Raw genomic sequence first — 22,722 nt, 5'->3', positions numbered from 1 at the left:
AAGGAGTGTCCCAGCAGAGGTAATTGATCAGAACAGAAGGCTCTCCTCTGCAGCTTCCGGGTACCACAGTCAAGTCTTTCAAAGGATCCATCTGTAGATTTTCTTTCCATGGTAACCACCTTTATTATATGTAGCTCAGGTTTGCAAACTCTAAGCTGTTTTTTTTTTTTCTTCAGTCTTGAATTTCTTTGTGTTTCTCTATCCAAAGATCATCCTAAATGACCGGACCATCCATGTGAGACACGACTTTACATCTGGTGTAAACGTGGAGAATGCAGCCCATCCCTGTGTGGGGGCCCCCTGTGCCCATGGGGGCAGCTGTCGGCCCAGGAAGGAGGGTTATGAGTGTGACTGTCCCTTGGGCTTCGAAGGCCTGAACTGCCAGAAAGGTACATATGGAGTCTTAGCTTTGCTTCTTGGAGGGCATGGAAGCCACAGACTGAATTATGAAAACTACTCCTTTTTGTTTTTCCCCCACAGTGCTTGGACTTGAACCCATATATTTGGTAAACACTCTGTCACTGAATTACATACCCAGCCCTTTCTGTAATTTCTTTTTTTGAAAGAACACCTCAGGAGTTTCCCAGGCTTACCTTGAATTTCTATAGCCCAGACAGACCTTTATAAACCCATTTCCATAAACCTCCCAAGAAGCTAGGATTACAGACCTATGCCATGAGGGTTGGTGAGACTGGTTCTTTAAAAGGAAACATTGGTAATACAGGTACAGCTTGATGGGTCATTTTGATCAGCAATTTCAGTAACATGTATACGAGGTAGCCATTGCATCATGGAAGGTTCTTTAAAGGCTTAAGGAGAATTCAGTCAGAAAATATCTGTAAGAGTAAGTAAATGGCCTCTCTATTCCCTGCGCTGACCCTTCCTAAGAAACCTCTTGTAGCCTCTCTTCCAAAAGGTTAATGTGGGTACAAGAAAAACTTAAAGATTGATGCATATGAGCTACTCCAAAGACATCCTGGCAAAGGAATCCCTTTGCTTATGTACTGATAAACATTTGGACGCCTTAGAGAGAAATGTTACCCAAACACAGAAAAATAGGAACAAGACTTTTATTCTCCAAACAGTATGCACACTGTACTGAACCAGTCTGCCTCAAATGTTCTCAGTTATGAAATGGGAGTAACCGGAGCAAGAGTATCTACCACCAAGGACTGTAGTATAAACTAAACAAGGGAGTGCATAGAGACATTTTAAAGGGGCCCGCTGATCACTGCATTGATACTAACCACTATTATTACTGATGAGAGAAGTAAACTCCCCTAGCGGATGCTGTGAACTTCCATCATGACCTGTCTGACAAGTTTGGGAGTCCACAAACCATAGAGTCTACTTGCCCCTTCTGCTTCTTAAAGGAAGCAGAAGCCATGGTCTTGGCATCTAGATGTGCCCAGATATGGCTGCATACACCATCACACGTGTACCATGAGAATGAAGCCACCTGCCCCAAAGCTAGTCTCTGACTAAAGCAAATGGCCCTAGAAGAAAACAAGTCAATGAATCTGTGAAAGAAGTCATGTCTGATTTCTCATGGTTTTACTTGTCACAGATGCCCGTGAAGAAAACTCTGAGTTTTATAGGTAGACATTTTGTACATGGAGTGGTAGAGGAATTATTATTCATAGCAGCCATGGAAAATATAAAAGATACCCAATTTGGTAGTTAACAGCTCAGCTGTGTTTGTTACATTTAAATGGCTTCTGGAGTTTGTCTGACAGAGCATGGCACACTTTTTTTTTTCTTCAAAGCAAAGAAGAGTAACTGTGAACCTCAGATTGTAACAGGCATGTTGTAGTAGACCTCATTAAAAGGTGAGTCTTGAAGGAGTGTCTAGTTCAGGTTCAGGAGTAACCTGTGCCTTCAGAAACTTGAGTTTGGAGTCAGGAGAGATGCCTCAGTTGGTAAAGTTTGTGCCACGGGAGCATAAAGGCCTGAGTTCAACTCCTCAGCACCCATGTACGAAGCCTGATGTGACAGCATGTACCTTAAAATCTCAGGGCTAGAAAATACAGGGTTTGTAAGCCAGCTAGTCTTGTGGAATCAGTGACTCAGGACTCAATAAGAAATCCTAAGCCAAAAATAAATAGGTGATAGATAGATAGATGATCGATAGATAGATAGACAGACAGACAGAGTGATTGAAGATGTCAAAATGAATAAATAAATAAATAACAATGGGGACTGACTGCGGAAGACACCTGATATCAACCTCTGTCTTACACACATATAAACATGTGTGCATATATCAACATGAACTCTTAGATATGTATGTACATGTGTGCACATATACACACACATACATACACCAAAGAATGAAACTTGAATTTGGGGCTAATCCTTCAGTTTTGGCCCTATGTCTGGTGGGTTGAAATAGACTTGCCAAGCTTGCTTCTGACACTGATCATCTAAATATACAGTCTGGGCTTATGCAAACACTGAGCTTTGGGGATTAAAGAAAGAAGGAAAGGACATGTTATAATCTTGTTAGTCCCAAGCTGTGTTACAGAAATTTGAATTAGATATAAAGTGTTCGAATAGTGGCTCGGAAACTCTAGGCTCATGTCCAGAGAGTAAGATCTATCACTAGAATGGCAAAACCTGGGCAAGATCTAAGGGAGTGCGATGGCTTTTTCTGGAAAGTCAGGCTAGAAGCTAATGAGCCATCAGCCACCTTTGCATGCTGCTCTTGCACCCCTGCCAGCTCTGAAGTGAAAGTACTGTTTAGGAAACCAACGCTTTGCAAAGACCAAGAGGGGAGGTACCACCTACATTCTGAATCTCCTCTCCTGTGACAATGACTTGGGTGGATTAAAGGGGCTCTGTGACGGTTTCTTCAGGTTGCAGTGGGCACGTGACTGTGGATGGAAACCCACATGCTGCTGGGATGTTGGGCATCTTCTCCGTTGGGAGGACTGGGCGGGGGAAGGGCAAGAGAAATCGGCAGTGATCATATCCTTTAGAGAGGAAGACACTGAGACACTGTAAGCTGGGCAGGTCCAAAGCTAGGAAGACCAAGAATGCTTGGATGCCATCTGCGGTTGTCAGGGAGAACCCTGCCTCATTCAGCAAAGGGGTTCTTCTACATTTAGCAGCTGAAGCTTTTCCTACTTCATAATAAAACTATACTTCAAAAGCAGCAATCTGCTCTAAACATTCAACACTGAAGGTTTAACTAGTTTGGGGTTTTTGTTTTGTTTTGTTTTGTTTTGTCAGAATTTTTTTGTGTGAGCATTCTTACCTATGATTTTGTTTGTTTGTTTGTTTGACCTAGTAGCTGGGGCCTGGTAATCACTCTGTCGTCCATGGTGGCCTTGAATTAGTGACACTCCTCTTGCCTCAGCTTCCCTCAACTAGCATTACATATATGTCCTCTGTTTTTATTATTGTTGTTGTTGTTGTTGTTTTAAGCAGAGGGGCAGACTATTGAGTTAAGACCCACAACCAGACCTCACCTAAGCCACTCCAAGAGCACTTCCTTTAGAAGGAAGTTGATTTTTCTCATTACTCTGTTGCCTCAGGGCTTTAGTCAGGACATCTGACACGTCCCCTTACTATTAGATGTCATAGGAAGATGAGGTGAGAAAAAGATTCCAAACTTGGGCAGGCCTGCAGACCACCATGGGGAGTACACACACACATGCACACACATATGTTCACATGCACATTCATGTGTACACACACACACACGCTGCACATGTTTGCAGCTGCACAGAATCAGGTCTCGAAAAATCAACCTCAAGCCCCATGAAGCTAGCAGGAGTTAGAGGCCCTCAGCTCCACCCATCACTTCTAGACTCAACGAAACCATCATGGGACCTCTTTTTCCTTTCTTCTCCTTCTCTTCACACTTTCTCATCTGTTTATACTCTCAGCCCTTCCAGCATCCAGTGTCTAAGTAAGTTGCCAAGAGTTTAGAGCTGAGCCTTTTAACCTGTCTGGAAAGGATTTTAAGGTCTATTAATGACTCATTTGTACATGGCATGTCCCCTTCACAACTTCCTCAACACTTCCAAACACGTGCTTCCACATGCACAAGGCAGGAGCTGGGGTCTGTGGTCAAATAAATTCAGATAAATATGAGTTAATCAGTTAATGCAATATACAGTTCTTACCTCAAAGGGAATGAAAAATTATATATATATATTTATATATAGTCATTATTATGTGTAATATTATATATGGATTATTCTAGAGCTAAGAGTAGTATTACCCAGGAACACAAGTTCAGGTTGCTCAAAATACCCTGTCCAATGTACCAATGGTTTTATGCGTTATTTATAGTTATGGGGGGAAAAGGACAAATCAAAGCATTTTTAAAATGTATTGGTAGGAGTATCAGATAGGTGAGTTACAGGAAAGCAGGAATATTTATGGTATAGATTTCAGATGCTCTCTGATGATATTTTTAGCTTCTAGCTTGGTGGAACCTAGTGCTTTGTTAAGGCATGACAATGTTACACATGAAATTCACTAAAACTTTAAGTCAGACACAGAGGGTGGACAATGGGTGACAATTAAGGAAGCTAAAGATAGCCCAAGACAATTTGGCTCTGGCTTTACAATATTTCCATTTCCTACAACCAGAGGTTTTGATCTGTCAATCAACTTTGTACAATCTTTAACATGTGTGTCTTTTTATTTTTTTAAGTTTTTTATGGAGAACTTCAGTGTACACAGCTCACTCTTCCACAGGAACCTTTGCCGTATCTGGAGTGCCTCATGGGCAAACACTAGGCACAGTTGTTTTTTCCTGGGGTTCACCCATTCCCATAAGCAAACAAGTCACCCTAGAAAATACCTTTTTTGCTGTGATCCTGCCCTTCATTCCCGGGAACAGCTTGAACTCGGGTGGTGCATTATCAGGCAGGCCACTAGATGGAGACATTTCTCCATAGCAGGTGGACTGTTCTCCACAACACAAAGCTTGGAAGCCAAGCCTGAGCCTAAGGCATAACATTCCTGAGCAAGGCTGGGTCTTCAAAGATCCTTCTTCCCTGAGCAATGCTGGCCTAACACTTGGGATGCTTTATGCTGAACTTAGCAGATTTGTACTTACCTATAGCTGATTTGGGTCATTAAAAATATTTTTTTTATTTTATTGTGTAGAAAAATAGCTTCCATAGACATAAACCCCATTTTAAAAAGACCATTCATAAAAACATGTTGCAAAAACATGTAAGTCATGCATACTGCTGGGAATTTATTTTCTTATGTATATATTAAACACTGGAAAAATGGGGTTATTTAAGCTACACTGGTCTTTAGTTAGCTGCAGGGCTAGTTGGATGAACAAAGATATATATGTGTGTGTGTGTGTGTGTGTGTGTGTGTGTGTATACACGTTCCCAGTTATAGACTTGCCTTTCCTAGAGTTTGAAATATTTACATATACATAAAGATATACCCTGAGACAGGAACCCAAATCTAAATATGAGGTTTATTTGTTTCCAATACATACTTTTTTTCCGTAGAACCTGGAAGCAATTTCCCGCAGCATTTTTAGTGTGTCCACCTCTTTGGCACCACGATCTCAGGTGTGGAATTTTCCAAATGTCAGCACTCAAAAAGCTTCAGTTCGGACTTAGGGATTGGATGGGCTCAGCTTATAAACTGAAGAATTACGTACCAAGTAAACTGCCCCTGCAGGTACCCAACCATAGAGCCAATCAGCTGATGAGCCTGGTGGTTCCCCGGCTCTGAGGTGTACCAAGAAACAAGGCTGCCTACCAGCCTTGTGGGTGTTGAGACAATGAGTCTATGACATCCTCACGGCCCTCTCTAACTTCATGAGTGTGTTGAGAGAGCTGTCCTTCCAGCTCTTCATCAAAAATCTTCAAATCGCTCACGTAGAGGGTTCTCTTGGTGATCTGTCCAGAGCACGGTGACTGTGGGTGCTGACTCTTCTTTTCTCTTCCATGCTGGCCCCCGGCAGAGTGTGGGAACTACTGCCTCAATAGTAAGTATAGTAAGGCCTGGGAGAGACTGGGCCGCCTGGGCTGCTGCCAGAGCCAGCTTTGGCCAGACCATGAGCACAGTGCAGCCAACTGCAGGCAGAAGGGAAATGGGGTGAGTGGGAGTGGACATCAGACACGCCAACTGAGGTACCAGAGATCTGCCTTCCAGAGTGGGCACCCAAGCTGGCTTTTCCCTAATTTTGTCTCAGAGAGTACCGAGCTAGGTGGCCTAGTAGACAGGCAGCTGGACTTCACTTTTGCAGCCGAATGGCCTCCTGGGGCTCTGTTTGCAGAGCGGACTTGTGACAGACACAGCATGATCATTTCAAGAAGTCCAAAAAGAATGATGGCTGTTGGCCACGGGCCCATAGACAGGGCCAACAACAGCAGGTCCTGCCTGTACCTCTTACCCTGCAGTGAGCAGGGCCCACAGGGACCTTTTTGGTTATGTTTAGCCCAGGGTCAGACTCTTGGGGCACCCTCTTCCTACTTCCTTAGCAGCACACAGTTCCTGAAATAAGGGACTGGTTTCTTTACCAAGAGCTCCCACCCTCTCCTCTTTTTCCTCTCCACCCCTTCCTCTTCCTCCACACGAACTCCCACCACCCCCACAGCACTACTTTGAGTCCTGAGAGCTCATTCCTCAGGTCTTTCCTAGTCCACAGTGTCTCTCCCGGCTCACAGCTGTCTATCCAATAACCTTCCGTTCTCTTTTTCTTTGTATATTTAAAAGTCAAATTAAAACTCTTTTCCACTGCTCACAATCAAAGGATTGATTTCCCTTCCTGAGTGTGGAGTCCTTAGGCAATGTCTTCTTTGTATCAACTATATGTGTTCTTGGAGCATTAACTGTCTCATAAGCTAATTAATCTCATTTTTGCATACTTTTTTTTTCAATGTAAGATCTATTCTACCTTGGCTTCTTTAAGCTGTTATTTCTGTATTTTTCCAAAGAGGAAAGAGGGGTAGTGTGGTTATTTCTCTGGCAGAAATCCCCTCCACACACACTAGTGTGTGACACCACACATGCCTGTTCTTTTGATGTATATGAAAGGGTGATTCCTCAGGGTCACCAAGGGATGGGAAATGGGGAGGAAGGACATTGGTTTTTAAAATACTAGAAAGTAGGAGGTGCTTAGGAATCAAAATGAGGCAAGCCACTCTGGCTCATGGTCTGCCAGAGTCTGGAGAGAGGGCTTCATCAAATCTCCCCCAGGAGGTAATATCTGAAGGAACAGTCAGTAGCTCAACCACTGCATTTCTCACTCACATCCGAGCTGGGGGCTTCGGAAGATGATCCCCAAATAAAGAACTCCACTGCGCCCTGTTCGGGGATGACTTTCTCTACCTCCTTTGGCAAAACTCTGGGTTGTCCCCAGCTGCTCCCCCGCATGGCTCAGGCTCTCCTCCAGCTTCCAAGTGCTGGGGACAGTTCAAGTTTCAGCACATTGCAAAGCCTTCTCTGCAGAGTCCAGGCCAGTGACGGTGGCCCTCCGGGCTCCGGAGAAAGGAGAGAGGGGCGAAACCCCTGCCAGGCTACTGGGCCAGGCTACCATGAGCCAGACAGGCCAAGCACAGGCACAGCCAAGAGGAAGGGGCTGACAAACTGTCAAACAGCACATTCCACAGATATTCCTTCTGCCACGTCCCTGACGTGTGTGTGTGAGCGCCAAAGGGAGGAAGGGAGGGCGCATGTCTTTAACCTCCAGTTTCTGCTCTGTCTCAGCTATTACAGAAGCCATCGAAATCCCACAGTTCATCGGTCGAAGTTACCTGACGTACGACAACCCAAATATCCTCAAGAGGTAATGAGCCAGCACAGCAACTTGTTCCGTCCCTGAGTTTATCCTTATCGTCTCTGCCAGATGATAATTGTCCCCATGGCCTGGGTTGGGGGTAGGGGTGGGGGACATGAAATAAACATAGAAACAAGAACAAAACAAACTAACTGAACTTGAAGGCATTAGTTTTCCAAACAACCCCGTCTTAAGCACTCCAATCCTTTTCTGGCCGAAGGGCCTGGAAGAAGGTCCCTCACCCCTGGGGTTTCCAGTTTGAGAGGCAGAAGGAATTGGATGCTCCTAAAGCTGGAGCGTGGTCACATCAGTCACATTGTACTCTCCCCACCTCTGACCTTAGAGGGGGGTTGATTCTTAGCTCCCTGCCATAGCCTGAAGTTCTTCCTGGAGCCAGTCACGGAAGGTTCAGATGCTCCCAATCAAATAGTTCAGGGCCACTTCCTGCCAGGCCAGTGCCTTTGTCTTCATAGGATCAGTGAAGATCTCTCACTTCTCTTCCTGTGGACAAAAGAGCATGACATAGGGACAGAAAGTATGATGCAAATGCTCAAGTTGCCGCTTCTATTCCCTGGGGTCAGGGAGGGGCTAGCATTTCAAGCCGCCTGTATCTGTGGCGAGGACTGGGGTTGGCAATTAAAGAGCCCTTCCTTGCAGCCACGCTTGCTGTTGGTAACTTCAGTTTGTCCCCCAGTCCTTTGACACTGGAAATGCTCATCCATCTTTGATCACCAGCCAAACGTTTTAGGACTTTCCTTCCCCTTTAGTTTAGGTGCATATTAACATGAAAAAAAAAATCTTTTAGGGCACCTAGAGGCAAAACTAATTGAATCTTTTTCTGGGTTGTTTGTAAGGCTGGCCACTGTAGTCTCACATATTGAACATTTGGTTCCAAGTTGATGGACGGTTTGGGAAGGATTGAGAGAGATGGTCTTGTGGGAGGAGATAGCCCCAGCTTCACTCCCCTAATCACAGCTTCTGTTTGCTGCCTTGGAATGAGGATTTAGATGAGAAACACCCCCAGACAAAGTGCACCCTTTCCTGCCTTTGACTCTTTCCTGCCAACAGCAGAAGGTCATTCATTCAGCGCCCCACCCCCAAAGCAGAGCATTATGAAAGGAGTCCAAGTCTTCTGCCTCCAGTACTTAGCCCGAGGCCACCAACTGTTATGGGAGCCAAAGCTGTGGTGCCGGTAGTAGATGGAGAAGCCTCAAGTCAGAGCAACTCTGCTGAAGTACATGCATGGACACGTGTAGATAGGCACATGTTCACCTGTGTGGAGTCATACAAATAAATGAACATGTTCACAACCTGCTTCAGTTTAATTCCTTTAGAGGGTCAAGTAACATAAAACTCAGCTTAAAACGTCCTAAACCGGAAGAGGATTTAGTACACAGTCTACACACAGCAGGGCTAATTAATCCAGAGATCCGGCAGCATCCTCAAAGACCCCATATCTCATCCATGTTTGCCATGTTCCTTCAGCATATTCCCTAGCTGCCAACAGGACACTCATAAGAGGGTTATCAAATTGGGCACAGCAAATAACTACTGATAATTCTAGCCAGATGAATTTCTAAACTAGCCTTAGGGGTTGATGGGCACACAAGAAGCCCAGGGGCCTCTTCCCAGAAATGCAGACAAACCCAGAAGCCATCTTGCTTGGTGTCCACTGTCTTCATAGCTTTCTCATGACACCCTTCTAAGACCAACAGCCACTCCAGCAAGTCACCTCCTCCAAGCCCCCAGGCCTTGTCTGTCTCCACTCCCCCACCCCCTCCAGAAGTGCCCTAAGGACAGTCACTGCTGCTCTTGCTGGCTTTACAATGCCATGATTCCAGCCCAGAGAAACTTTGGATTTGAACCTGGTGGCAATAGGGAAGCCCACTTTCTTTGTCACTGAGGGTCAGCGCCCCATTGAGAAATAGGGAGGAAAAGAGAAAGTCTAGTGCATGAAAGACACCTGCTTGGGCCTGTGACATTGTTCAAAGTTGTACTTTGTAAGGGCCCCGTTGTAGGGCAGATACTGCTGCTCAGTGAACATCCAGACTGTCTGTGAATGGTGAGACCAGCAGGGGTGATGCTCTGTGCACATAGATGCGAAGAGGCCAGATTATCTGCGCACCTGCTTAGGGAAGTCAAGCAGGAATGACTCAGAACAGATGTTCGTGGCCGATCTCACGGACTCCTGCATTTCCTCCAGGGTGTCCGGATCAAGGTCAAATGCATTCATGAGGTTTAAGACCACCGCCAAAGATGGCCTGTTGCTGTGGAGGGGAGACAGCCCCATGAGACCAAACAGTGACTTCATTTCCCTGGGTCTTCGGGATGGAGCCCTGGTATTCAGGTAACTTCCTCCCAAACTGCCTTCAGTCGCAACTTGACTTTTTTTTTTTTTTTTTTTTTTCCTCAAACAGTTCAGCAATGTAGGGATGCAGGAGTCAGCCCAGACACACTCCTCTGGAGTTGGCAAGAGCTGAAGGCTCCAGTCTCATTCCAGTCTCCTGATCATTTTTCCCCCCAATATTGACATCTGTGCCTGTGAGGCAAATTTACACTGCTCCTCAGTTTTGCCAATTCATTCCAAGTTTTATTAGACTACCGTCATGTTCATCTGTCTATATATTGTCTCTCACAGTGTCCGGGCAACCATGGTGCTCTGGGGTATCTTCAAAGGAGACCGGCAAGCTCTCAATAGTTATTATCGGGAAGTTCTGTGCCCCTTGTTCTAGTGTGTCCCTACTGTGTGCTTCCCTCTTGTGAACTAGAAGGCGTGGGAGTGATACTGGCCAACTTGAGAAGACCTGAAAATCTAAACTCCAGGAACCCTGGCGTTAAGTTCCATCCGCTTCGCCTTAGCTACAAAGCCTAAGGGCGCATGCGCTGAAAGGAGGATGAGAGTCAGAGTCTCGTCTCCACTGAGCAGCTCCACACCTGGAACTTTGCAAATTCTCTCTTTTCTTTCTCGTTCTTCCTTCCTTCCTTCCTTCCTTCCTTCCTTCCTTCCTTCCTTCCTTCCTTCCATCGTTCCTTCCTTCCTTCCTTCCTTCCTTCCTTTCTTCCTTCCTTCCTTCCTTTCTTCCTTCCTTCCTTCCTTCCATCCTTCCTTCCTTTCATTTGTTCATCCTTCCTTCCTCCCTCCCTTTCTTTTGCCTGCATATGTCTGTGAGAGGGTACCAGGTTCTCTAGAACTGGAGTTGCAGACAGTTGCGAGCTTGCCATGAGGGTGCTGGGAACCGAACCCCATCCTGTGGAAGAACAGCCGATATTCTTAGATGCTGAGTCATCTTCTCCAGGCCCTTGCTTACATTTTAAAAGATGAATTTCTTTAAATTGTTTTGATGTGTGTGTTTCTGTCTGTGTGAAGGAATACTGTTTAAATTTACTTTTGAAACAAGGTCTCACTGTGTGGTCTCGGCCTACACTGTATAATCCAGGTTGTTAAATTCCCTGAGCTCTGCCCGTCTCCCCTCCCTAGCACTGGGATGAAAAGCATTTACCAGGTCCGCCCTGCCGTTTTTTTTTTACTGCCTTCAAATGAGTTTGTGTGGCTCGCCATGTTGTCAACTGGTCGGTCATGCATCATTAAGGAATTACCTGATCAGCAGTGATGCACAGCTTTAGTCCCATCAAGGGGCAGTGCAGGTGCAGAACAAGGTAGAACTAGCTGTCAATCTCCAGGCTGCAGCCTCACCTGGACCACTTCCCCCACAAAGTTCAGTTGCCTGCCAAGAGCCTCTTCTTGGGCTCTGAGTCTTTAGCCCCATGGGAAGGTATTGTTAAGGATTTGTTAAGCTTTTACTCCTAAAGAAGTGTTCAGTAAAAATAAGAAATTAATTGGAATTGTAACTAAGGGGAGAACACAAACATGGCAAAGACGGAATTCTGGGCTTAAGACGGTTACATGCAGTTACATGCTGGGGACGGTGGGGTTGCTGCCTGCCAGGAACCAACAGCAGGAAGCTATTGAATTTGAAGAGGAGACATTTTGAGAGGAAATGTGATTTCCTTAACATCACCACCTCCTCTGTGATTCAGCCCTGTGATGGGGAACGTTATCGGTATGGTTTGTGGCCTAAGAGCAGACACTGACAGGTGAGGGGCAGCTCTTCTCCCCTGACCTGTCCTGTTACCCCACCACTGCCCCCCACTTTGTTGCCCCAAGGTCAGATGACGAGGCGCTCTTTCCACCCTTGTCAGCTCGCTGCTTCAAAGTCATTTCTTTGTGGTTTTCCTGTGGTTAACCTCACTCAGGCCTCAAGTACTTGAATGTGCCCAGAAAAGGGAACTGGAACAGGAGTTGAGTAGAGGGCGGGGTAGCCCAACTCCCCCTCAACTGCCAGCTGAGTTCATTGCCTGGGGACCTGGGAAAACTGGTCACCAGCTCCTACCAGCGCTGCTTTCACCCCAGGCCCTGGAAGAGCTCATGTCAGTCCTGTCTCATGCCTACCACCCTTCTAATCCCCTGTTCCATCCTGGACTGGCACCCTAGGTTACTGTTTCTTTCTCGAGTTGCTAAAGTTGCCTCTGTGGTTTCTTGTGTTCTGTATAAAATATACTTCTTGGGCCCCGGAAGGGGTAGAGCTGGCACCCACATCTAGAGCCACCTATTCCTGCTCACTGGGCACTTCCAGCTCTACCCCATCTATCCATCCCACAAAGATGCATGGGCATTGTTAGGTTGAGCTGAAAGCAAGCAGGATTATGGTGTATAAAAACCCAGCACACAGTGAGTCACCCTCACTGGGGAGTTGTCCCATAGGTTGATTGCTGAGCTTGTTCACCTCCAGGCTCTGATAGAGTTAGTGTGGGATTTTATTAGCACCAATCACTCCAAATGTTTCCTAGAAAGCCCACCCTGAGAAATAGGATCTGAAGTGGCTTCTGGGTCTCACATACTTGATCCCCAAGGCTGCGTGATCTCACGCAAACCTCCTACCTTCTCTCAGCCTCTGGCTCCTTGTCTGTGAGAGAAAAAGCTGGTTGGGAGGATTGGGTGGAAAGGTGTATCTGAACACATCTGTCATTCCAGCTCTTCTGAGATGGAGGCAAGGAGGTTAGGAGTTCAAGGCCATTTTCAGATGCATAATGAGTTCTATAGGCAATGTGTGCTACATGAGCCCTTGCCTCAAAATAAAACATAAAAGAAAAATAGATAAATAAAGCAGAACAAAATATTCTAAATGAGGAACTTGTATTAGCATGACTTAGAGTATACAGTAGTCTCCAGGTTGCACACACTCACTCTTAATGCTTCTAATACAAACAGGAGAGAGATCCTACGACAGTAAGATGTGCTCAACTTTCTAGACTTCGTGGTGGTTTGAATAGTGTTGGCCTCCAACGACTCAAGTGTTTGAATGCTTGGCCACTGGGAGTGGAACTATAAGGAGGTGTGGCCTTATTGGATTGGGCGTGTCCTTGCGGGAGTGGGTGTGGCCTTGCTGAAGGAAGTGCGTCACTGTAGAGGCAGAGCTTTGAGGTCACATATATTTGCTCAAGCTGTGCCCAGTGCAGAAGAGAGCCTCCTTCTGGCTGCCTGAGAAAACTAGTCTCCTCCTGGCTGCCATCAAATTAAGATGTAGAACTCTTGGCTCCTCTAGCACCATGTCTGACTAGATGTTGCCATGCTTCCTGTCCTGATGATAATGGACTAAACCTCTGAAAGTGTAAGCCAGCTCCAATTAAATGTCCTTTATTTATTTTTCAAAAGATTTATTTCTTTTATGAGTACACTGTAACTGTCTTCAGACACGCAAGAAGAGGGTACCAGATCTCATTACAGATGGTTGTGAGCCACCATGTGGTTGCTGGGATTTGAACTTAGGACCTCTGGAAGAGCAGTCAGTGCTCTTAACCACTGAGCCATCTAAATGTCCTTTATAAGAATTGCCTTGGTCATGGTGTGTTTTCAGAGCAGTGGAAACCCTAACAAAGACATGACCCTCACCCTACTTCAGATCCTAGACCAACTTGCCACTGCAATTCCTGCCAGTGAACAGGAGTAAGAGGAGCAATGGACCTCTCAAGCCGAACACCTTTAGTTTAGGAGCCAAGTTGAGCCCACAGAGGGAAATCAAAGTGCTCATTGAAATGAGTGGGACTTTCAGTTTATTGTGGTTTGTTTCATTCTAGTCTGTCACGTGTGGAGCACAGAACCAACCAGGAAGATTCATGAATGTTGTCTGATACCCTTTTCTACTTACCTGACCACCTAACACTCTCAGGTGCCAGAGAAAGGACCTGACATCAGTAAAGTGCCCTGTGCCATGGGTTAAAAGGGACATTACTAGAAGGGTCACCACATGAAGGTCTGAAAATACCCAAGTAGTTCCCAAAGGCCAGACCCAGAGCCACTTCTAGGTATCCCAACTTGGTGGTTAGTCTGTCAGCCACTGAGCATACCAAGTCAAGAGAGTTGGGACTCACAGTAGCAAGAGCCAAGGAACATTGGTAGAACAACCGGGTAAGCATTTATTTACTGCTTTATTGGCTTGATAACAAGGCATAATTCCTATGCAGTACATATCTTCTCAGTAGATGGTCTGGGAAATTCTAAAATATGTAGAGTTAAGTGTGTTGGTGAATGACTATGGTCTTAACACTTGAGAAGTAGAGACAGGACAATGGAGGATTTCCAGGCCAGCCTTACCTACAATGTAAGTTTGAAAGTATATATATATATATATATATATATATATATATATATATATAAAATGCATGTAAAATTATCTAGGGACAGTAGTATGAACAGATGGTTCTTTGCAGGTTCTGAAATAATGGAGTCAGGACTGAAAAGTTAAGTCATGAAGAAACTAACCAAGTTGCCCCACCTACATAATGGTGGGATTTTTGTCAGCCAAACTCTATTTTAACTCCCTTGCGCGTGTTCTGTCCCATCAAATAAGGAAGAGAATCAACGGCTACAGTAGAGAGTGAAGTCCACCCTTGCTCTATCTGCTTCTAGTACAATGAAAATGTTTTAGTCACAGGGACACTGACTGGCACATTCAGGTATGGCCCCCTGCAGTTATACACAGGTCACCTGATTGTAGGACCAGGCGTTCCTGACACTTTAGTTACATGTTTATCACCTTGGGTTCATGCCTTACAGGGCTCCCGTCCCAGAAGAGACCTTAGGAAGTTAACTCCTGGGTGTGCATTGTCAACCTCCTGAGTAAGATTCATCAAGACCCACAATTTTGGCATGGTGACATAATTTATTTAGGTCCTACTGTGTATTGTGTTAGTTAACCATCTCTATAGTCCCTCAGGGAAAGTGTCTTGCCTGTATTTGATAGAATCAGGCAAATCAGCGTAAGTCAAGGAGCTGGTGAGTTAACAAGACTGAGGATCCCGGCTGGTCTGTAGAACCATTCTCTGCCGACCATGTTATTTTGCTCAGCAAAGCCACATGCAGCGAGTTAACTAATCCCCCAATTCACGTCCATTTACTTTTATTTACTCCCATACTCTCCCACCCATTCTGTCAACTTTAGGGTTGGAGCGGCAGCTTTGTCCCTTGGTTTATCAAGACGTTACAGCTCCTGTTCTTGGTTCGTTGCTGTGGCTGTCTTGTTTCTTTGGGTCTCTGTTAGGAAATAAATGAGCTGTAGATTTTTCTCTGGGAAAACTATGTGTTTTCTAGTCTTACTCTGTTCTAGGAACAAGAGTCTCTGGAAGGAACCAACACTTTATCTCAGCCTTCCTCTCCCCACTAGTGTGTAGACACCCTTCTTCCCAAATGGGAGCAAAGCTGCCCCTGTGAGCCCCTCTCTCTGGATGTTTGAGCACATGGTCTGATTATATTATCCAGGGAAGGCCTAGGCAGTTGGCTCCCTGCCCAGGCCAGAGTAGTCACTCACTAAGTATTTGCTGGATTGAATTAAATTAGAAGAAAGGAATGGGCAGTGCGTGGCTGGAGAAGGCTACTGGAGCATGTCCACATTTTCTGATTCCTTGAGGAATATCTGGGAATTGAGATGCTACACAGTAGGTCTGATGTTAAACGAGGAGGGGCAGAGAATACAAGTTCAATGTTATTTTTGCCTCTGTGATTTAAGGCAAAATATCTTCATCTCCTTAGAGTTCAGCTTACTCCACAATACTGTTTTTCTTTCCTTCCTTCCTTCCTTCCTTCCTTCCTTCCTTCCTTTTTTCTTTCTTTCTTAAGTGAAAATGCTTAGTATTTTCCTAGGAGTTCTGTAATAAATTATTATGAAATTTATAACATCAAAAAAAATCAATGTTTTGCCAGCACTTGGGGCAGGTGTGTGTGTGTGTGTGTGTGTGTGTGTGTGTGTGTGTGTGTGTGTGTGTGGCTGGTGGACCTCTGTGAATCTGAGGCCAGCCTGATCTACAAATCGAGTTTCAGCCAGGGTTGTTACAAAGAGAAATCCTGTCTCAAACAAACAAACAAACAAATAAAAAAACACCCCAAGCCTCCGCCCCCAAATCAATGTTTGTGCAGGTCTGGAGACTAGAAACACAAAGTTCACCATATTGTCAGGACGTCAGAACTGCTTCATTGGTGAGACCCAGGGGGCTCTGCTGGTGTTTCTGGAGCTGGGCGGCAGTCCTTGGTGTTTCTAGCTAATAGATGGATGCATAGCTGCAGTCTTTGCCTTCATCACCACAGATCATTTCCCTCCATATGTCTCTGTGTCCAGACTTTTTCCCGTATAATGGTATCAGTCATCCTGGTTGAATTCCTCTCTAACCCAGTGTGGCTTCATCTTAACTAACTGCATCAGACCCTCTTTCCAAACAAGGTCATATTCCAAGGTTCATGGTGGGCAGAAATGTCGGAGGTACCACTGTGCAAACCAGTGCAGATGATCAGGTCCTCTCACTGATTCCAGTGTTGTGAGCCTGAATCACCTTGGAGACCTTGCAGTATGCGAAGTAAGGCCTTCACAAAAGGGCAGCTGCCCTGTGATTCATTCTGCTTAATTGATTATCTGGATTAATCAAAGCTAACAAGTAAAAGGGTGGCACTCAAAGGTTGGGGAAGACGGGAGCTGGGGCTATGCAGTATTCATTTTGCAAGATGGAAGTATTCTAAATCCTAGTGACACATGAATACTCTTAATAGTCCTGAGAGGTGCACATAAAACAGCTTAGATGGTAAAGTTCAATGCTTGTCCCATCACAGCTGAAAATGTTAAATGTCATTCATTCATGGACTAAGCTGGAAAGTGACCGCCTTCTGTGCCAGCTTTGTTACCTCTGATAACGACATTGCATTCTGGGTGAGCTTTGGCAGCGAGAGACTTTGTGAATGGGCAGCTCCCTGCACTTGCGAGTTTCATCATTTCTCTCCTTGTCTGTGCCTAACACCTTTAGCTACAACCTGGGCAGTGGTGTGGCTTCCATCATGGTGAATGGTTCCTTCAGCGATGGCCAGTGGCACCGAGTCAAGGCTGTCAGGTGAGCATCTACAAAAAGGGGGACAGAGGCAGGCTACAAGCAGATGGATGTGTGTCCAGCTTCCTTTCAGTCTTGCTGTCCTCAAACTCACCTTAGCTGGCATCCTCATATTGCCACCAAACTCCACACCCTCTAATGATCAGTGGGCAGAAAATGAACCCCTCCATCTACTCTGAACAAAAGCAGGTAGTCTAGAGAAAACACTTACCAAATTTTACTGTGTATATACTTACCATCATATTGTGCTAATAAGGACATTTTTATACAAGTGTATAATGGATGATGAGCACATCCCCTGCCATACATCCATCTTCTCCACCCTTCCCTTTGACCCTTTTTGTTCCCTTAGGCAATCTTATTTCTACTTCCATATCATATGTACATATATGATTTTATTTATCTGAAATTAAAGAGACCACCCAAGGGAAAAAAAAAAGAAACATATATTCATCTATGTGAGACAAACTTGATTTGGTTAATATGATTTTATCCAGGAACATACATTTTCTAAAAAAAACCCATAATTTTTGTTCTGTCTTTATGGTTGAAAAATATACATATCACACTTTCTCTAGCCATTGGTACCCAGGCTGCTTCTGTAACTTAGCTACAGGTATTATTATTACAGTTCTTCTGAACAGCCCTGCCATACACATTGATGAACAAGTGTCCTGTGACATGTAGGGTTAGAGCCTTTGGGGTTTTATCAAGGAGTAGTACAGCTGGAACATTAGGCTTGTTGAGATGTCTCCATATTAATTCCCATAGCAGTTAAATGAGTTTACATTCCTACCAGCCCTGTAAGGGTTCCCTTTGGTCTCGGACAATGAAAATATGAGGCCATGAAGACCTGAAAGAATGCTCTAAATGCCCTTGCATAGGTAATCCCCCTCCCTTAAAAGAATATTATCTAAACATTAGAAGTAATATATGTTCACCTAGCCCCCATGACATATCTGTGCCCTCCTAATGCTAATTGCCATCCGGACTTTTGATTAACTTTGGGCAGATCATTCCTGTATCTTTATAACTTTGTGTGTATGTCCTTACTCCTAACAATATGTTTTCAGAGAAATAAAACACAAGTCCAAGCCAGCAATGTCAATGCTGAATGTTAAATTAGTCCAAGGTGGAAAGGACTTGAGACTTTGATTGTAGTTCCCTGAAAATGTACTATAACCCTTGCTGGGGCATCAGCAGGTGACGGCCAATGTGAGGGCTGAGGGCCATGGAGACTCAGCAACGTCAACTTCACCTTCTGTTCTCCTGTGGGCTGTTAAGACCATCCTTATTCAGCCCCCTGCCCTGACCTTGGAATCTCAGAAGGGATATAAAGACACAGACCTGTGTTTGTCTGCTACCAGATATTCCAAAGTCCAGATGTATGTGTAGGGATCTCAATAAGCCAAAACTCTAGTTATTGAAAAAGGACCAATGATTTTCCATAATGCATATTTACAGGTTTGGATCTCAATATTCTTCTAGGAAACAGGTCAAATGCAGAGTCCAACCTAACTTCAAATCATGCTCTAGCATTCAGCTTGTGAAAGGCTCATTTCTCTCTCCCTCGCTTACATAAGAGGTTGACACATGCATCTACAAAGGAATGTGAAATGCTATGATTCTCAATTCCGACCCCATTTAATCCAGCTGCCCCAGGAACACCAGGCATTATAACGTGCTTATATCCGTGGGTCAAAATGGTTGGTAGAATAGTCATACACTGTAGAAGAGTTTAACTTTCATAATTATTGTGGTTTGATTATGTATATGAGAATATACAATGTTGTGAATATTGGTCCCTTCCTAGACATCTAAGGAAACAGATGTTAAATGCATTTCCCAAAACTATATACATTGTTGTGGGCAGAACCTAAAATCAAAAAACATTTCTGTTCTACCCTATAATGTAGCCCACACACAGATTTCAGATGCTTGGGAGAAATATTGTGGTAGAATGTTCTTTCATAAGAAACTCATATGCCAGAATATCAGTTTTAGCATGTGCAGTTCTATTGACATGATCGATCTCATTTCTAGTATACCTTGGGTTACAGTGAGGGCTGAATAGGAGATGTGGCCAGGAGCTGCATGGGTTAGAATATCTACTCATGCATTGTGAGTTGTGAGCAGGCAGGACCAGTGGGAACTGGGTGATTAAAGCTATAGCTATCACATGACAAGAATGACTGGGCTGGTCTCAATTCTCTATGGAAGGCTCCAGGTCAGAGACAGTAAAATAAACAAGAGGGGGAAATCTCTAAGGGGAAGTGGGCTCTGCTTTGTATACTGTCTTGCTTTGAGTGATTCTGGTCTTGCAAGCATAACTCCTAATAGAGTGGGGGAAATATCTCATCTATCCAACATCTCATGCCAGATCATTTAGGCATTGTGCTTTGTAACATTTCATACTCACAGAAATTTAAGATCTGTATTTTGCATTTTTTGTGCATTAGAAGCAAACACAACAATATGCCCCTTTGGTCAACCTCAGTAGAGCAAGATGCATGTTAGGCACTGCGCTTTGCATGTATGGCCGATGGTCTGCACAGCAGCTTTGGAAGTTGAGCCTAGTCAATACCATTTCATGCACAGATGTTAAGCTTTACAGACTCATTTGTTCATTCATCTGCTATTATGAGCCATAAGCTATTCCAGTTGCCTAAGACACATTGAAGAAAACCAACTCCTTTCCTTGGTGGTTTTGCATTCCTCTAGGATGCAACAATAAATAATAAAGACAACAATGTGCATTATGTCTTCAACTCGGAAATATAAAAAAATAAAAATATGCTCATAGTTGATGAGATCAAGTTAAGCCGGATGGTTTAGAGTAATGGGGGTGGGAAATGCAAACAAGACAAACTGTGAAGGCCATTGCCCACCGTAGTATCCAGGTATCCAGGTACGAGGGTGTAAGAACCATTTCTAAATTACAGAGGACACAGCAGGAAGGAATTCTTGAAAACTCAGTCAGTGAAGAGATGGTATCAGGAAGGGAGCTCCTCGGGTTGGCCCCACTTCCGATGGGACTACACAAGCTGGCGTTTTGTGGGTTTTTTTTTTTTTTTTTTAAGCTCATTACTTAGCACATAGTAGGTACTTTCATCCCTCTAAACCAAAATGATTGCATTAACTCCAACGATGGCCGTCTGTTTCGTTTGGTTTCAGTGTCCTTTGCTTTGCAGGGATGGCCAGTCTGGGAAGGTTACAGTGGATGACTACGGGGCCAGGACTGGCAAGTCACCCGGAATGATGAGGCAACTTAACATCAATGGGGCTCTGTATGTGGGTAAGTGACCTTGCCCGGAGCTTCGTCTGTCAGGCCTTCCCACAGCCGTATACAGGGTCAATCAAGTACCTGGAAATTAGGAAGCTGTCCAAATAGTCCATTCTTCCATGGTCTCAACTTCTGACTCACGGCTGAGGTGGCAGGAAGGGACTCACTCGTATTGCTTTTGTGCTTTTGGAGTGATCCATCAGGAAAAACCACATTTTTTTTGTTTGTTTGTTTATGGAATAAAAACCTTCTAAATATAGCCACATGAATTCTCTCTGAGGAAGGGGGATCTGGCTGTGTGTGTCCTCTCTCAGAATAGAATGAGCAAAATTCCTATAAATGACAATTAATCTACCACACAGACAAAAAAAAAAAAAAAAAAAAAAAAAGAGGCATGAATTTGTACCTTTTCTGTTTTCTAAATGAGCTTAATTAAAAGCAGCCAAGACAGTAGTTGAGGTAAATACTAAAAATGGTGGTGCCCAGTTCCAGCATATTCCACTTGCTCCTGCCCTTGGCTCTCTCTAACCCAAGTGGTCCACGGGCTGCTCCAGCGTAGCATGCTGCTTTTCTTGAATACAGTTAAGTTGCCACAAGGAAGAACATGTCACACAATATCTCTGATCCAATTGATAAGCTATAATTTGCCCATCCGGACAGCACAAAATCCCTAACAGAACCATCCTTTAAAAATACACATACCAACCGGTCTCTAAGCAGAACCACACAAAGAGGTTCATCGCCATCTTCCTTCTTCTTGTCTTTCCCTCGCTTCTCTCTCTTTCTCAAGACCTTTGTTCCTGCCCCGCTTCCTTCTCGTCCAGTGACAGGCTTTGTGCCAGCCCTCTTAACTTCAGCCACAGAGAGCACCTATTGTGGGCGTCACACAGCATTTGAAAACCTATTGGAGAACTATTTGATTTTAAGGTTGTCACCTGAGCCAGGAATCACCCCTGAGATCAGCCTTTGTAGCCTTCAGAAGTGTATTCAGTTGATCAGAATCAATCTAATATGTGTGATTTACTAGACACTCTGTCCTTGGTCAGGGAAAGAACCACCAACTGATGACTGCTCTCCTTGGTTCATTCTCTCTCCACCTCTTTGCCTCCTGACAGGTGGAATGAAGGAAATTGCTCTGCACACGAACAGACAATACATGCGAGGCCTTGTGGGCTGCATCTCCCATTTCACACTGTCCACCGATTACCACATTTCCCTCGTGGAAGACGCTGTGGATGGGAAGAACATCAACACTTGTGGGGCTAAGTAACACCAGCAGACCTTGCCCAAGGGACATAGCCTCTATCCTGAAACCCCAGGGGCCCAGAGACCCTGCCTGATGCTGCACTCAGAGGTCTTGAATTCAGGTGTGTTCATTTCGCTGAGGACAAAGTACACCCTGCTGAGAGCCAAGACTGAAGGCCCTGGGTGGCCTTCTCTGCTAATGCCCTGTGGACCAAACCCATTGGACTACTGTGGATAGGAAGCATTGGACTTTCTTGTTCTACATACAAAGTCTGTGAGAGATGATACATCAATGCAAGCTCTGGAGACTCTCTGCCGTAATTCAATGGCTGTGTTGTGTTAGAGAGACTGAGAGCCATTCTGGGTGAGAAGGAATGAATGAGCAAGAGAGAGACAGGACAAAGAGAAACAGAGATACACCTCCTCCGAATAGTATTAAAATATTTTTGCTCTTCCCTGACTTATGACACTAGCAGAACGACTCTGTGACCCTGAACTTTACATTTCCGATCTTGGTCTATGGATTGTGTAGATTAACCCCTTCCATGCCTCACTGGCTGACTCACTGTGCTCTGACTAGTCTGTGAAAATAAAAGTCGGGGGTAAATTAAACATAGAATAACAACCAGACTGTGGCCTCCTTCCCCCAAGCTTACCTATAATGCAAATATTCTTTTTTACGATGCAGACTGAAGAAAGCGGGCCCCCTGATTTTGTAGCTGTACTTTTTGTGTCTATTTTTTACAGCCGAAGACTGTCCACATTCATGGTGTGCTTTTGGAAGTTCGTGGCCGATCTTAATCATGGCACACCTTCCTAATAGCTTTCCCACAAAGGAGCTATGGTTGGGCCATTTGTGGAGTGGTAGTGACTAGGGTGGGTCACTGGGAGAAGGGACCATTCTCTTTCCCTATATGCTGATGACTCAAAGAATGAACAGGGTACTGTCCGAATCGAAGAGATTAAAGGGAATGTATCACCGGGTGGGTCATTACCATTG

General features: G+C 44.7%; 1 protein-coding gene across 2 annotated transcripts in view; it reads left to right on the top strand.

Moving 5' to 3' along the window:
• The window catches only part of EGFLAM (EGF like, fibronectin type III and laminin G domains), a 176,189-nt gene extending 153,855 nt beyond the window's left edge, over positions 1 to 22,334 (top strand). Inside the window, exons 17-22 of one of the 2 annotated variants that reach the window (XM_080933793.1) lie at positions 209 to 389; positions 7,699 to 7,777; positions 9,972 to 10,115; positions 17,114 to 17,197; positions 20,386 to 20,489; positions 21,593 to 22,334. In XM_080933793.1, coding sequence (XP_080789919.1) covers positions 209 to 389; positions 7,699 to 7,777; positions 9,972 to 10,115; positions 17,114 to 17,197; positions 20,386 to 20,489; positions 21,593 to 21,747 — 747 coding nt within the window. In that variant the 3' untranslated portion in view covers positions 21,748 to 22,334. Of the gene's footprint in view, positions 1 to 208; positions 390 to 7,698; positions 7,778 to 9,971; positions 10,116 to 17,113; positions 17,198 to 20,368; positions 20,490 to 21,592 lie in introns of both variants that reach the window. The other variant, XM_080933794.1, reaches the window with a different exon arrangement.
• The last annotated feature ends 388 nt before the right edge of the window (positions 22,335 to 22,722 follow it).

The sequence above is a fragment of the Micromys minutus genome (assembly GCF_963924665.1).
Source record: "Micromys minutus genome assembly, chromosome: 20".
Classification (NCBI taxonomy): Eukaryota; Metazoa; Chordata; class Mammalia; order Rodentia; family Muridae; genus Micromys; species Micromys minutus.
Note: the sequence above shows the minus strand (reverse complement) of the source record. Positions and strands in the feature narration are given on the sequence as shown.